Genomic DNA, 17,219 nt, shown 5'->3' with positions numbered 1-17,219 from the left:
GTCAAGGAAGAATTCAGAAAATCTCTTAGTCAAGCCTTTCTAGAAGGGCTGGGAGAAAATTTCATTTAGGAGTAAGGATTTTGTTATTACTAGGGAGAGGAAAGGACTTCATTATTGTTGGGCTTGCTGGATTGAGGAGCGCAAGGGAAGGAGAGAGCTTCTGTTCTCCACTACTCTAACCACTTCATTCTAACTAACCATCCTAAATCAATATTCAAAAATATACAACTACCCGCCAAGTCTGTATATAAATAACTCTTTACGGAAGCTGTAACTAGACAGTAATTTATTACCTTCCTTTCTAAGACATGCCCACCTTAATAGTTACGATCTCTCCTACTTATTACAAAATGTTTTTTTTTAAAGCACCGGGTGGTCCCCCGTATTGTTTTTAACCAAATCCTGTTTATCCCGCATAAATGTTTGTTTTTTACTTGTTTCTCACTTAGCTCTAATTTCCACCGATATCGAATTTTCACTTCCAGCTGGGTTCTGAAACTTGATTTTTATTTGTTTGGTAAAAATGATCTGTTTGGCTGTGTTGTAAATTTGTCTGTCTGTGGCGTGTATGGTCATAATTAGTTCTACAGTTTCTATTTGGTACATTGACCCTGGAATGTTCGACTTAGGGCCATTGTGGTTGGTAGGGCTATTTTATTGTAAAAGGGCCATTTTATTGTAATATTTAGAATTATCACTTTATTTAATAGTTTTCCAAATTTCCAATTAAAAGAAAATTGGCTGACCGGAAGTCCTACTTCACTGAGAGTTTCCTTTTTAGTTCTTAGCCATTTTGTTTTTCCAAAATGGCTGCATCAGTCCTAGAATTATATCCTTGAAAAAAGAACTATGGAAATATACTAGTGATTGCCCAGATTTAAGTTCATCATTTTTATTTAAAAACATTTTTGACTGACTTGGAACCCACACACACGACTTAAACGAACTGAAGTTAACAGACGATATCGACTACTTAAAAGAGACTACTAGACCAACGTTCAAAACTTTCACTTAATAACAAACGACTGATTTACAATTCCATACTAAAACCCGCCTGCATGTAGTGGTATTGAACTGTGGGGTTCAACGAAACGCTCCAATCTTCACAGAATTCAAATCTCTTCAGTCTAAAATTCTCCGCACTATCGTTAAACGGCTCCATTTTACGTTTCAAATCTAACTGTCCACACAGATCTGGAAATTCCGTTTGTAGGTCCAGGTTGCACGAGAACTCGCTACAAAAGTTTTCAACAGAACTTCATCACTTTCATTCCAATCCTCTTGTCCGCCACCATTTATCATCTCATCACCATCCAGATCATCCTCCTAGGCCAGGGGTCGGCAACCCACGGCTCGCGAGCCGCATGCGGCTCTTTTAACCAAATTTTGTGGCTCTTCAGACTGTCTAAAATATACGTATTATATATTTCAATTTTATCGAAACAAATGAAAATTTCATTTATTAAAGTAAAGATATTTTTTAAAAAAGAATTTTAAATGAGATTTGGTTTGAAATTGAATAGAATTATATTAAAATACAGTACGTAATTATATAGGACTGCCACCATTTTCATTCAATCACAGGTTTAGTTATTATTTATTTGTTTATTTACTTTGCAATATGTGAAAATAAATATATAAAACATTTAAATGTTATTGTATATCATAAAATAACAATTTGTGAATACAAATGATCTACAGAGTTGTTTACACTATCATCCTTGGGGCTCTTGGTAAGATTTATTAAAATTATTTAAGAAGAAATGGCTCTCTACTTGAAATAGGTTGCCGACCCCTGTCCTAGGCGATTAAAATCAGCCAGTGGCCTCGTGATTTTTTCTCTTCTGAAGAGAGTAACTAGTTCTGGGAGACGATTTAGGGAGTATTATCACTGGGGGTAACTTCTCCCATCAATTAGTGAGTTTGTAGTGATGTCAGTTACTGTCCATTGTTACTAATAGTGTTGTATCTAGCGCTGGTCTAACTTAACAAATAAATTAACAAAAAAAAACATTTTTAATAGAATGAATCTATTTTTTTGGGTAGTTCTTAGGAATCGATACGTTCGATTTTTCCCCCCCGGAAGGGAGAAAGAACATTGACGTAGGGGAAAAGTCGGAGGGGAGTGCTAGCTATCTACCAAAATTTGACCTTCAAAAATAGAAATGGTTCTTTGAGTGAATCACTATACAGATTTTTGAGTAAACCCAATAATACCCAATCAACATAAGAAATTATATTTTTTATCCCAATTATTAGTAGATGTCTAGTTATTTGCAATGAAAAACCATGTAAAAGGCTAAAACGCTCGGGTTACACGATCTGAGATTAACCAATAACCCTGTGGGGCCAAATAAACCTAGAAGTGGGGAGATCATTAAATCACTGCTGCACCCTAATCAAAGGATCAAAGTGTTTGGAAACTTAATACTGTTGCCAATTATATGCAAATGCACTAAATTTATCTCTGTATAGTGAGAGAGAATTTGCATTTAGCTCTTTAATCGTAGAGTAACCATAATGCAATACTCAATTTCTAGTGAATTGTGGATTATCACAAAATAATGCATGCATACGATGTGTTCAGAATACAATTTTAGATCCAGGAAATGTTCTAATTATTTCAAATCCTATTATTTATATAAATATATTTTTATACTGGTGTATGTACATACAGCTGTTTTTAAAAATAGTAAAATAATCAGTCGATAACAGCAGCCAGCTGAAGATTTGCCCTCCATTTTACCGGCGAGGGGGGAGAGTTTTACGCGATATCCCTCCTACAATATTTTTTGGTTTTTGTTTAATAATATGTTGGCCAAATCTCAGTGTTAGTGGGGCCTCAATTTCGAAGCCTATTTACAAATTTAGCAATTAGTTAACCCTGAAATCATTTTTTTGTAATGCGTAATCCATTTAACTGTAACTGTAAATAAAAAAAATATAGACTTATAATGTTTCTAATCACTTAGGAAAAGTTTAATTAAAATCGTAAGAGGCATGGGCCTGGCAGATGATAGCCTCTGTAGGTTCTGTCAGGAAGAGGCATGGGCCTGGCAGATGATAGCCTCTGTAGGTTCTGTCAGGAAGAGGCATGGGCCTGGCAGATGATAGCCTCTGTAGGTTCTGTCAGGAAGAGGCATGGGCCTGGCAGATGATAGCCTCTGTAGGTTCTGTCAGGAAGAGGCATGGGCCTGGCAGATGATAGCCTCTGTAGGTTCTGTCAGGAAGAGGCATGGGCCTGGCAGATGATAGCCTCTGTAGGTTCTGTCAGGAAGAGGCATGGGCCTGGCAGATGATAGCCTCTGTAGGTTCTGTCAGGAAGAGGCATGGGCCTGGCAGATGATAGCCTCTGTAGGTTCTGTCAGGAAGAGGCATGGGCCTGGCAGATGATAGCCTCTGTAGGTTCTGTCAGGAAGAGGCATGGGCCTGGCAGATGATAGCCTCTGTAGGTTCTGTCAGGAAGAGGCATGGGCCTGGCAGATGATAGCCTCTGTAGGTTCTGTCAGGAAGAGGCATGGGCCTGGCAGATGATAGCCTCTGTAGGTTCTGTCAGGAAGAGGCATGGGCCTGGCAGATGATAGCCTCTGTAGGTTCTGTCAGGAAGAGGCATGGGCCTGGCAGATGATAGCCTCTGTAGGTTCTGTCAGGAAGAGGCATGGGCCTGGCAGATGATAGCCTCTGTAGGTTCTGTCAGGAAGAGGCATGGGCCTGGCAGATGATAGCCTCTGTAGGTTCTGTCAGGAAGAGGAGGAAACGGCACTGCACTGTGCTGTGTCAGTGTGAGGGGCTTGTCTGGGCTAAGGATGTTACTTCTCGGGGAGGATAAACCAAGGCCCTGAGAGCTTTACCCAGGAGTCGCTCACCAGAATTAAGAGCCTGATTAAACGGACAGGTCTGGAGGGCGAGCTCTAACGTTGGGGAGTCACAATAGATCCAAAGGGGTCGCAGTGGCGTAGTCCTGGAGGTCGCCCTAGTCTAATCTTATCTAAAATCGTAAGAGCTGTTTTCAAAGAAAATCTCAAAATATTGGGGGAAAAACTATTCATTAAAGTGGTGCTTTTGGTCAGCTGATTTTTTCCAAATCTGGAAAATTTTGGTTCCAGTTTAATTTTATTAATATTATAAAAAGTAGCGTAATTGTACAATATTATAAAAAGTAGCGTAATCGTACAATATTATAAAAGTAGCGTAATCGTACAATATTATAAAAGTAGCGTAGTCGTACGATATTAAAAAAAATGACTGTTTTAAGGGAAGTTTTCTTGGTCGAATTTTTCTGGATATTGTTTAAAAGAAAAGTTATTTATTATGTTACGGTTAATGTAAATTGTGAGCAATAATAAGTGCACATTTACCGGAAAATGTGTACATTTGCCGTCATATCTCGCGGTTTTTTTTATCTGTATGTGCTTCCTTCCCTGAACATGATACCTGATTGGTAGTTGGACGTTGCAAAAATAGTCAATTACCTTACTTACTTTACTTACTGGTTTTGGTCCAACTGTTGGCATGTCAATTGGACACACTTATCTGTACAGCTTCCTCTTCCCCCACCATATTGTTTGGTTATTTTTAGAGCGTTCATTTCTTTGGATGAGTTCGGTGGCGTAATAAGTGTTCTCAAGTTAAAGGAAGTAGAGATGATTGGCAGTACCTTTTACGAACACCTTTTACGATCTATCTTTTGTCCTTTTTTTTGAAGTGGGGCGGGACTTTATGTGGGCCGGAAATCGCTACATATAATGGGGAGACAGTTACAAAGAAATACGACCTTTTCATCTTCCAATAAGGAAATATTGGATTTATCCAAAGGTTATCAAACAATTTGTTCCGACAGAGCCATTCGCCAATCTCACAAAAAAAAGTGAACCAGGTCACCATGGCTTTTGAACCACTTCCTTCCTACACAGCTAATTAAACAAAATCGACTTAACCTAAAACCACTTTTCAATTGGATTCCAATTTTGAAGGGGAAAAAAGAATTAATTAAAAAAAAAATGGAAAAATATCTGACTCGCCATTGACGTTAATTGGGCCACATCCAGCCAGCCGGAAAACTGTCTGCAGTTGATTTTCTGTTTTCACATATTTTAATTAACTATATTATCTAAAAAATTATGTAACATTATCCTGGGACATACTTACGTAATTAACTCAAATTAACGTTAATTAAAAACCCCTTCATGGGTGAAAAAGATGCTTTTTTTAACCATCAATATAGATTTAAAAAAAATTAATTAAGAGAGAAATATTTTTAATTTTAAATTAGTCCTGAGAAATGGAAGTAGGGTATGGTTGAGCTTTAAAAAGGGAAGTATTTAAGGGCTTTTACGGGGAGAATGGCGTGCTTATTAACAAAATAAGAAGTACTCAAATCTAGAGCTAACAGCTTTTGGTGTCCTTTTGTTAAAAAGGAAGCTTAAAGTCACTTCCTATATAACTACGAGGGTCGTTTGAAAAGTCCGTGCTTATATAAAAACTACTTCATTTTTTGGGGTAAACCTTTTTTATTTTTCAACATAGTCTCCTTTTAGGCTTATACACTTCGTCCAACGCTGCTCTAGTTTGTTGATCCCTTCCGAATAATAGGATTTGTCCAAGTCTGAAATATAGCCATTCGTTTCTGCAATCACCTCCTCGTTTGAATAAAATCTTTTTCCCGCCAGCCATTTCTTCATATTGGGGAACAAATAGTAGTCCGAGGGAGCCAAGTCTGGAGAATAGGGGGGATGTGAAACGAGTTGGAACCCTATTTCCATTAATTTTGCGACCACAACAGCTGAGGTGTGAGCTGGTGCGTTGTCGTGATGGAAAAGGACTTTTTTGTGGGCCAATCGTGGTCGTTTTTCTTGCAGCTCGGTTTTCAAACGGTCCAATAACGATGCACCTATAATAGTTTTACCCTTTTCCAGATAGTCGATGAGGATTATTCCTTGCGAATCCCAAAAGACAGTCGCCATAATCTTTCCGGCCGAAGGAACGGTCTTCGCCTTTTTTGGCGCAGATTCCCCCTTGGTAACCCATTGTTTAGATTGTTCTTTGGTCTCAGGAGTGTAGTGATGTATCCATGTTTCATCCACAGTGACGAAACGACGCTTAAAGTCATGCGGATTCTTCTGGAACAGCTGCAAACCGTCCTTGCAACACTTCACACGATTTCGTTTTTGGTCAAGCGTGAGAAAATCACTCGACTTCCTCGATTCAAACGAATGCCAAACACAAAGAAATAGACCGATCTGGCTGAAACTTGGTGTGTGTTCTTCCAAGAGATGCTACTAACTAAACATAACCTCGATACGCGCCAGTAGTGCTATCTCTCTGACTTTGCACGGACTTTTCAAACGACCCTCGTAGAACACTCAAATTCTAGATAATTACTTAGAGGTAAAGATGGAAGTTATCTCGAAAACAAAAGAATAATTTTTCTCAAAAAATTACTTCCGTATTATATAGTTCAGCATCGTATTTAAACAGAAAATTAAGGTTGAAATTTTTTTTGATTTATCCAAATTATTTTCTAGTCTAACTAATCAACGAGATTGTTAAATGGGAGAGCATAAAACAGGACATCGATCAATGGTTGTGTGGGTTATAGGGGGAGTAGAGAATTGAGGTTCAGTGTGTGGATGCTGCAGGCTGTATCAGCATCATAATTTACGTGAAGAGCTGGAGGGAGGGACTGCAGGAGACGGCAATTTATTTGGGATTCGGGTTGTTAGGTTAGGGTTTTGACAAAAAATAAGGAAGATATTTTATACTCTAATATCCAATAATATTATTACTAAGCATTTCCTAATGTTAATTTGGGAATGTCAATCTAAAACATCGTTGGGTACCTCTGATGCTGCAGGTTTTCTCAATTTTAATGATCATTTTTCTTATTTATCTTTTTAGAAGTACTATATTAACACCGTCTTATGGATTTCACCGTAAGATCTTTGGCGTTCGCTGGACCAAACACTACTATTACCTCAATGTACCCTATATCCTCCTCATTATCCTAAATTTTCGGGCTCTTATTTTTTTTTGGCTATCCTAGTTTAGGAATTCTAAATAGGCTCACACCTAGCCTTGAGCATAGTGTTGTTCAGTTGAGGTTCGAGCTGAAGGCTTGATCCTTCAGAGCTCGCGCCTTATAGCCCTTGAAGCTGGAGCCGAGAAGCTCAAGTTGGAGGTTCATAAACCTGGAGATGTGAAGGTTCATAAAGGGCTAGCCTTTTAAAATAATTAAGGAATGACGAGTAATCAATGAACAACGAACATTTTATAAATTATTGTAGTATTCATTTATACAAAAATATGTTTGAAAAATTCGTTAGCTGCTATAACTTGATTTTATTTTAAGAAATGAATACATTAATTAGGACAAATAAAATGCTTCGTATAAAAAACAAAAACAAAAAAGCTCAAGCCTTTTATGCCGAGCCTTAGAGGCTCACCGAGCTCTCTGTGAGGCTTCAGCTCGAGCTCTGACTCGAGCCACCCACTGAACCCTGAGAGCTCGTGCGCTCAAGGCTCAAACCTTATAGCCTTATAGCTCAACTCTTGAACAACTCTTCTAGGGTCTGATCGCCCGGCGAATTAATTTCTGGGATTCATTTTTCCCTCATTTTAGGGGAAAACCAAAGAAACTGAGAATATCATCACTAAGCCTTGGATTGGGCCCAATTCCAGAACAAACAGTTGCCTTTCTTCTTTCCTCTGCCTTGGAGATCAATGTAACCACATACAGAGGTATGTGAGGTTTTATAATGAGATCTATTCAGTACAAAATTTGCTTATTTGCACCTTTTACTTTGGACGTGAACATTACAAATCTTTAGTAAAAATTTTGAAATTGCCACAATAAAACTAGAAGTAAACTTTGCTAGATCAAGTTGCCAAACTAGAACTATTTTATCAACAATTAGAAAAAACACAGACAAACAAAGAGAAGAAGAAAAACTGTTACAGGAGTTCCGGCAGGAAAATTGGTAGCTCTGACTTCCTTTTCTATTCGTTACCGCTAGAATGGCGCAAACTTTCTTTACCCCCCATATAACTATTTTCAAACTGCTTTTGTTTGTTTTTCCTTCCCTTTACTGGGTGGCTTTTCTTTTTTCTTTTTTCTTCTGTTGGGAAAAATTCCTGTAAATGAATTTCTAAGTAATGCATAAATTTTCCATTTTCCTGTTTCGTATATAGAAAAAGAAAAAACGAGTTCTATTTTTTTCAAACTTCTTTCTCACTTTACATGCATCCAGATTTTCCTACAAGAAGGCACAGCTTGAATTTTTATCACAAGCTTTTTATTTGGAAAATAAAAAAAAAAGAAAACTTTTTTGTCTCTTTTCTTCAAGCGTTCCTTTTCACCATGCTGCAGCTTTGCCAGCCAAGAAAGGAATTTAAAAAGAAAAACAAAGAATTTTCTTTTTCTTTCTTTTTTCCTTTTATTTTGCAAGCAACTTAAACTTTTGATATTCGTTTAGAGCTTTAACATAATCTGGGATTTAGAGAGAGGGAGAGAGAGAAAGAAAATTGAGATCTCTAAAGGTCACCTTTCTACTTCCACACGTGTTTCTTAGAAGTTTTTTCCGTACCAAAGGCAGTATTTCTCACGGTAGTCTCACAGTTCTAGGGAATTAGCTGGCCACAAGTCTTGAATTTGGACATGTAGTTCCGGTAGATCAATTTTAAAAGCTTATTTCCGTTTACCCTAGTTAGCATCTAAACAAAATATCAAATTTTATAAGAAAATCTCCTTAACAAAAACTTACAGTTTTAAAAGTTAAGTAAAGGTATCATTAGATGTCACAGAATGTATATTAGATGTCACAGACCCTTGTGCTGGCTTTTATCACCGATAAATATTTTTCTGTTAGAATAATAAAAGATGTATCTGATCATCATAGTTAGTATTAAAAAAGGCACTTCATTTTAACTCTACTCCAAATTATTCTTGTGATTTATCTTAATTCTGAATAATTTACAAAAAAAAAAAAGGTAACAACACGAAGAAGAACAACAAAAACATTTTCTGAAAATGCCATTTTTGCTCATTTTCGGCAACTTTTTTCTCGAAACCTATTAGATCTGGGTTGTTGCAAAAAAAAAAAAAATACAGTTATAAAGGAGGGTTTGCCCTATATTATAAAGAAAATTTGGGAATTTTATCTTTTGTAGAAAAAGAGAAAAAAATTGTCAAAGTTGGGTGTTTTTCAACGTATGCTTTTTCTGGTGCAGTTTTTGACGATCAACCCTTATAACATACAACTGTCCTACTGGACATTTTTAACCAGTTAAGCGTGGAATTTAGTTTTAAAAACCCCCTCACAGTGTGCACGATTTAAAATCAGACAATGACGTGTATGCACGTCGAACGCAGGTCAAAACAACCAAAAGTTTACAATAGTCGTAATAGTCACTGCAAGCGACTTTTTCTGCAATCTCTCTGGAGCTTGAGATTACCAGAGCATTCTGTAACCGCTTCTTCACCTATACATTGCTCTAGTTAACTAGGGACGCAAGTACTTTTACAAGGAATAGAAAAGAGCTTTGAATTCTGTGTGCAAAATGAAATCATGCTCGTACTGAGGTCCTGAATCTCTATCTAAAAGGTAAAAACGGGCATTGCACAAGGGTTGAGAGCTTCTATTTGTGTGCGTAATTCCCAATCTCTAATGCGGAGACCAAACATGTACCAACCACTTATCATTTAGGTGACTCCCACCACCCCCTCTCCGTATAAAATACTTGGCAGTTCTATTGGTAAGATAAAGGAAACATCCCACCAAAATAATATTCTTATTGTATTTTATTAAAATTTCCAGATTTTTTGTAGTTAATGGCATTTTTATATTTTTCACAACGTGTATACACGTCAAGCACGCTTAACTGGTTAATACCCACTATTTTCTACTTTAAGTTAATCTGAACTTTTTTAGGATTCAGAATAACTTAGAACTACTGTAAGAATGACACTAAGAGAAAGTGGTTTAAGTCCGAACATTGGGTACCTTTCTCTCGTCAGATTCTCAACTTAACTTCTTTTTTTTTAACGTAAAGTATTTTTACTGTTATTGTTGTGGAAAAACCAAAAACTAATGAGTTCATTAGAGATCGGGACAGATGAGGATCTTCGTTAATTACTTGTATATACAAAAATCTGGCCCTCAGATTTCAGAAGCTTTCTAGACCCATGAGTTAAACAAATTGGCTGCTGTTAGTAAATATAGATTTTGGCAAATCACGATCAGTGGGTTACAAAAAAAAGATTCCTTGAATCCTAGGAACATTTTCCTTTACATTATCAATCCAACGTTTTCCTTATCAATACAAAAGGTTTCGTTTCGTCTTTGTCGCTTCCTTTCTTATAAATAGTAGCTCCCACCTTCCAGCTCGTAAGTTGGTGGCGCCCATATTCTATTTATTTTAAGAGTCTGTATAACGTCTTTCATTTGATCCAATCATTGGAGTTAAATGGGTCACACCATAAAAATATTGATTATATAAATAACGTAATAGATTTTTATTTTTATACGCTTCGCTCTCGAATTAACTACATCAATAAAGTTTGATGTATTCTGTGAAATCTGTATCCAGCTGCCATAATGACCCTTCCTATAACGCCCTGGACCAAAGGATTCTGTTTTATTCATCTCTATGTCCGCTCCAAGGTGTTGTTACTGGGCTGCAATGCCCACGAATGGGTGCTATATCAGTATCAGTTATTACAGTTTCCTCTTATGATCAGATAAATTGTGCAGGGTGGGTAAAAAAGAAAAAAAAAACACATACAAGGGTTTCGCCTGCCCTTAGAGAGTAGACGGAGATAGTCGACTGTGGGCGAGAACGGCCGAACTAGTAGAGTCACAACCCTTTCCCTAGACCACCCCACACTAGTTGTAGAACCCTACAATGTACTAGCGACTAGTCAGAGGCGGGGGGCCCATGAAGTACTTGGGATGTAATGAAAACATTTTGAATATTCTGTGTACATCTCGCTTAAATCCCCCAACCTCTGGGGAGAAATCACATATTAATTGGCCAAAGTTTAATCTGGATTACTTCTTCCAGAGATATTCACTTACCGACCATGTTCATTCGTCCAAAAACACGCTAAATCTCCTGTTTCTTGTTTAAAGATCTATCTATAGACGTTGAAGCTTTGAAAAAATATTTTTTTCATTTTGATAAACAAGTTTAAGCTTATTCTGTTCTCTCTTAAACGGTGCAGGGCTAGAACAGCTTAAACTTTTCAAAGCATATCCTCAGCGATTCTTGAACATATTTTAGAATTCAGTGTCAATGACTTGGGACCCTAGCCACTCTTTCTTTTGAACAAGTAATTAGGGTTGTACCTTAGAACGATTCTGAGCAAGAACAGGTGCTCTGTTTGTTAGTCATTGTGGAGTTCGTTACTAAACTCAACACCGGAAGCTCTTTGAGTCCTTTTGAATAAAAAACTCACTTTAGGTTAATTTCAATTTAGGGAAGATTTTTCTCAGTAACTTGGTGGTTGTTATTTTTTAACTCCTTCCATTCCCGTAACACTAGATCTCGCTCATCCGATCTCTATATTCCCTCACACCGTACCTCATCCTTTGACAAATCCTTCCTTATACGTGCTACCTCTCTCTCTGGAACTCCTTGCCATCATCTGTCCGCCATGCTCCTACCCTATCTATCTTTAAATCCCGTCTCTACAGTAGAAAACCCTTTCTATCCAGCTTCCTCCGGAAATTTAATTGTTTCAATTTATTTCCTTAATTTCTGCTGTTATTTTGATTTTCACTTTTTGTAAATACTTATTTATTTATTTTCTTTTAATCACTGGCCAAACTATTAAGGCCTCTATTTGTACCTGTGTTTATTCTTAGGGGACAACTGTCCCAGAATAATAAATTTCTTTTCTATTCTATTCTATTCTATATTAAATTGCAAACTTAAGCCGTCTTCTTAGGGAAGGATAAAAGTAAACTCTCCTTTAAGGGTCCCGTCTTTTTTTTTAAATCATTTTCGATGTAATACTTGGGAATAGCGTATGTTAGGCTAATCATTTCCGTTTGAAACTTCTCGGGAATATTGATATTAGGGAGGCTCTGGCATTTTACTTTCTGTGGTTGGTTGGTGTATTAGACAGACTTCACAACACCAAAACGCGAGAATTAAACCACATGAAAGGAAACAACAACTCTTTTTTCTTTGTTGCGAATGTCCGCAGACCGATGAATGGCCGTTCGCTTCTACGTATCCTCCTCCTCTCTTAAGTCTGCGATAGTTCCTCTTTTACCACCGTTAGTTCTTTAATTATCCCGTTACTGACGAGATTTATTGTAGGTACAACACGCACCTTTCAAGACATCCATTTCCACTGTCTTCAAGCTTCAAGATACCCTATAATATAACATTGCATTACCATATAATAATTGGTTTGAATCCCAAGTTTGGTTAGATTTTTAAACCGGAAATGCCAATCTACAAAATAACAATGAGAAGTTTTTAATGGAATTTTTCTCGTAATTTGTGTCCGTTATTTTTCATTAATATCCTTAAACGGAAGGCAACCATTTCTTTTCCGGAAAAACTTATTTCTTTGAGTGAAAAAAAAATTTAATACAAAAAAAATGAATCTTATTTTATGTTGGATTGTTTTTGATGTGCATTGGAAATTTTGATTTAACATAAATTATTATTACATGTGTAAATGGTTTAATTGATGTAATTAATGCCTCTAAGGATGGCTTAAAGAAGAATGAATCACAAGCCGAATTCAAATAATAATACTTTAATATGAGACTAGTCTTAGAGATACGAGGGTCGTTTGAAAAGTCCGTGCAAAGTCAGAGAGATAGCACCACTGGCGCGTATCGAGGTTATGTTTAGTTAGTAGCATCTCCTCGAAGAACACACACCAAGTTTCAGCCAGATCGGTCTATTTCTTTGTGTTTGGCATTCGTTTGAATCGAGGAAGTCGAGTGATTTTCAAAAAATGGACGAAAAAGAATTTCGTGTGTTGATTAAACACTACTTTATGAAAGGCAAAACGCCTCAGGAGATTAAAGAGAAGCTTGATAAACATTATGGTGACTCTGCACCTTCGATTAGAACAGTTTATAAGTGGTTTCAAAATTTTCGGAGTGGCCAAATGGGCACAAGTGACGCTGAACGTTCTGGACACCCTGTTGAGGTTACTACTCCAGAAATCTTTGATAAAATCCATGATATGGTGATGGATGACAGAAAAGTGAAGGTGCGTGAGATTGCTAGTGCTGTGGGCATCTCGAATGAACGGGTACATAATATTTTGCATCAACATTTGGACATGACAAAGCTATCCGCAAGATGGGTGCCGCGATTGCTCACGCTGGACCAAAAAACGAAATCGTGTGAAGTGTTGCAAGGACGGTTTGCAGCTGTTCCAGAAGAATCCGCAGGACTTTAAGCGTCGTTTTGTCACTGTGGATGAAATATGGATACATCACTACACTCCTGAGACCAAAGAACAATCTAAACAATGGGTTACCAAAAAAGGCGAAGACCGTTCCTTCGGCCGGAAAGATTATGGCGACTGTCTTTTGGGATTCGCAAGGAATAATCCTCATCGACTATCTGGAAAAGGGTAAAACGATTACAGGTGCATATTATTCATCGTTATTGGACCGTTTGAAAACCGAGCTGCAACAAAAACGCCCATGATTGGCCCACAAAAAAGCCCTTTTCCATCACGACAACGCACCAGCTCACACCTCAGCAGTTGTGGTCGCAAAATTAATGGAAATAGGGTTCCAACTCGTTTCACATCCACCCTATTCTCCAGACTTGGCTCCCTCGGACTACTATTTGTTCCCCAATATGAAGAAATGGCTGGCGGGAAAAAGATTTTATTCAAACGAGGAGGTGATTGCAGAAACGAATGGCTATTTTTCAGACCTGGGCAAATCCTATTATTCGGAAGGGATCAACAAACTAGAGCAGCGTTGGACGAAGTGTATAAGCCTAAAAGGAGACTATGTTGAAAAATAAAAAAGGTTTACCCCAAAAAATTAAGTAGTTTTTATTTTTGCACGGACTTTTCAAACGACCCTCGTATTTCACAACCCTATGAGAAAATAAAGTTAATATTTAATAAAAGTTTTCCAATTAGAATTCAGATAATTGTGTCAGGAAAAGTATTTTTCATTAGATATTTCTATTTCCAATTATGACCACGGCTACCGTGATTGCGTGAAGCATAAATGGGGTGCAACTAGCAAAAACTGTGTGCTCACCAATGGTTTTTTTTTTTTTTTTTTAACCAGAATATACTTGATAAAGTCATCGTGCAAAAAACAAGTGTCACGCTATGAATTGCGGTAAAGGGCTGGAAATGAAAGGGATGAATAAAGGGTTGAGCCCTTTAGAACTGGTGCTTTCTGATTAGATCACGTAGTTTTTTTTTTTTTTAACTTTAAGGGCCATTCAGAAGTTTTGAAATGTGAAAAGCAAAAGTTCAGAAATTGGATTCTGTCCAATTTAATCTTATCGGTGCCTCTGTAAGACTGAATTCAAACTATTTTTTATTAAATTACTGCATCGGAAGTGTTGAAGATTTTAATTTCTGTTCTAGGACTTTCTATTTAACCGGAAACGTGTGCCGGAAATAAATAAAAGTTCTTGAGTTAAGGATTAGCTGGATGTTTAGCGAATTAAGCTGCTAGGAGCTTCTTACAGCTCTCTTTCCGGTATAGTATTGTCTGTAACGAGAGAACACTGTCCCGGAGGCCGGCAGTGCACTGAAAAAAAAAAAGCTCCGCGTGCCAATGACTTCAGTTTGTTGCTCTTCAAATAAAATAACTAAATATCTTTCTTCGGCGGAAGCTGTTGTTGGAAAGAAGAGGTGTAGAATGTATCATTAATTTTATTGTTACATCATATATCTTTAGGTGTGACGTGAAAGTAATGTTGCTCGTGACGGATATCAGATCTGTAAAAAAACTCTGACTTCCTTTAGGAAGCCCCTTAGATCAGAAAAAATAAAAGATACAACCTACGCAACAATCAGCAACAAAGAATCTTCTCCACAAAAGAATACAACTTAATAACAATAACATTAACGTCTTTACTTCCACTGGATAGACTTTGCCACTTTTTTTTGAAAGAAAAAAGAGAAGAAGAAAAATTCAAACTTAGCCTTCGGGGAGAATGGTGAACAAAAGAAAATGATAAAAGAAATATATTCAAAATGGCAGACATAATTCAAAGGTTCTTAACTTAATTAATTATAGTGAAGCTGCGGATATAAGACAGAGTTTAAGGTGGTTATTACATAAGAAGGTTTTACTAGAGTGGTGGTGGCTAAGCCGAGAGAAGAGTTCCAATTAAATTACCCATCAGCCACTATATTTCCTTTTATTTATTTTAGTTTTTCTTTTTACGAACGAAAATATTTTCACTCAAATAGGTAACTCCTGATATTCCGACTATTAAATTTAAAAATTGCCGTCTATTTTCTCTGACAACTGTTAGCGGAAGTGGGTCGTGACAAATTTTTCTTAATTGAATTTTTCACCGGAAGTGACTTCGGTATATTATTAAGCTTCCTACAGATTCTTTTGGACAAAATAAAAAAAGTATTTCTATAAATCGTACGTATTTAAAAATCTACTAAGTTAGCTGATTTCCTTCAAATTTGGACTTTTGGGATACGATCCTTATTAATGGGATAACAAAGGCTTTAAGTTGACCCTTTAAAAAGTATATCTCCTGCCTTCCTTTTCATATTTAATTAAATTTTCCCGTAAAAAATGTTTCTAATAAACAAAATTCTTACACTACTTTTCCACCATAATTAAGGGAGATATCCCTTGTTTTTTTGTAATTAAGTCACTTTATTTGTTCTTATTGTTTGTAGTAAATAAGCTGTTATTTTTGAAAGTGGTATAAGTCCATTTTTCCATGTATCGAGATATTTAAGGTTTTGCATTTGAATTAATTTAAAAATATTTGTAAACCTTAATCTATTCAAGTGATGTTATTAACACTATACACCTTTTAAATTTTATTATGAAATAATAATTATTACAATTCTTAAAAAGACATTAGTAAGGCCTGTAGTGATATACTCTGCAGAAACATGGACCCTAAGTGCTAGCCCAGTCAACGTAAAATATTAAGAAGAATATTTGGACCTGTGCTGGAGGAGGGTGCATGGAGAAGAAGAAATAATAAAGAGCTGTATGAGATATACGGGTCCTGTGATATTGCACAGTTTATCAAAGTGAGGAGGATTGATTGGCTAGGACATGTTGCGAGAATGGCGGAGGACAGAATGCCTCGGAAAATGTTTCTTGCGGACGTTTTCGGTACGAGACGAAGAGGGCGACCGAGAAGACGTTGGCTCCAGGATGTTGAGAGGGATCTTGGAGTGTTAAAGGTGGAGAACTGGAAGAGAAGGGCCATGTGTAGAGAGGACTGGTGGAGCATTGTTGGGGAAGCCAAGGCTCACTATGGGCTGCAGAGCTGCTTAGTTAGTTACAATTCTTAAAAAAATTAACGATTTCTTTAGCTCCAAATAGACTTATACCACTTTCAAAAATAACATATTACAAGAAATAAAAACAGGAGTAAATTTAAGACCATATTTGTCTTATATAACACTTTTGGCTACGAGTTTACAAAAAAAAGTAAATAATAATTTACCTTTTTCTGTTTCAGAAAGATTGAGGTGGCGTTGAATTTAAACAATGGCCAAAAATTTGCAGCACCAAGTAAGTTATTTATTTTAATTTCAAAACATTTGAATAATTTGTTCCAATTTACTATTTAATATTTTACTCGAAATGAAGAGTTAAAAATAAAATGGTTGGATAGCAGTGCTGGGGGGCTATACGCACGCGAAGACAAATACTAGTGTTACATGATTAGGTTATTTCAGGGAAGGTAATTTCATCAGTATAATTTGTAAACTTTACTCCAATTCCAAAGAATATTTAACTACCTACTAATTAATTTTTGAAGTATAATGTTACTAAACTGATGAAACTCTATGGAGGACCATCTTTCTCTGCAACAGCTGTTGATTAAATTTAATTATCTTTATTAATTTACATTGTAACATAGTAACTTCCTCTTTCTGTAATGGAAGAGTTTACTGCGATCGTGATATAATTAGCAAACAAAACAATTTCAAATTAATTTTTGGGGTGGGCATCTTATATAATTAGATTGTGAACACGATAAATATTATATCGAACTTC

General features: G+C 36.6%; 1 protein-coding gene across 6 annotated transcripts in view; it reads left to right on the top strand.

Moving 5' to 3' along the window:
* The window catches only part of LOC141447465 (uncharacterized), a 125,644-nt gene that overhangs the window by 81,913 nt on the left and 26,512 nt on the right, over positions 1–17,219 (top strand). For all 6 annotated transcript variants that reach the window (XR_012454349.1, XM_074115036.1, XM_074115040.1 and 3 more), the window contains one exon: positions 16,678–16,730. Coding sequence is in view for 3 of the 6 variants with exons in the window: in XM_074115036.1 (XP_073971137.1) it covers positions 16,707–16,730 (24 nt within the window). In the remaining 3 variants the exon portion in view is untranslated. The remainder of the gene's footprint in view (positions 1–16,677; positions 16,731–17,219) is intronic.

Source organism: Rhodnius prolixus, unplaced genomic scaffold (genome assembly GCF_049639745.1).
Source record: "Rhodnius prolixus isolate KJV_2025 unplaced genomic scaffold, Rpr scaffold_7, whole genome shotgun sequence".
In the NCBI taxonomy this organism is placed as follows: domain Eukaryota; kingdom Metazoa; phylum Arthropoda; class Insecta; order Hemiptera; family Reduviidae; genus Rhodnius; species Rhodnius prolixus.
This window is presented reverse-complemented; position numbering and strand designations above follow the sequence as displayed.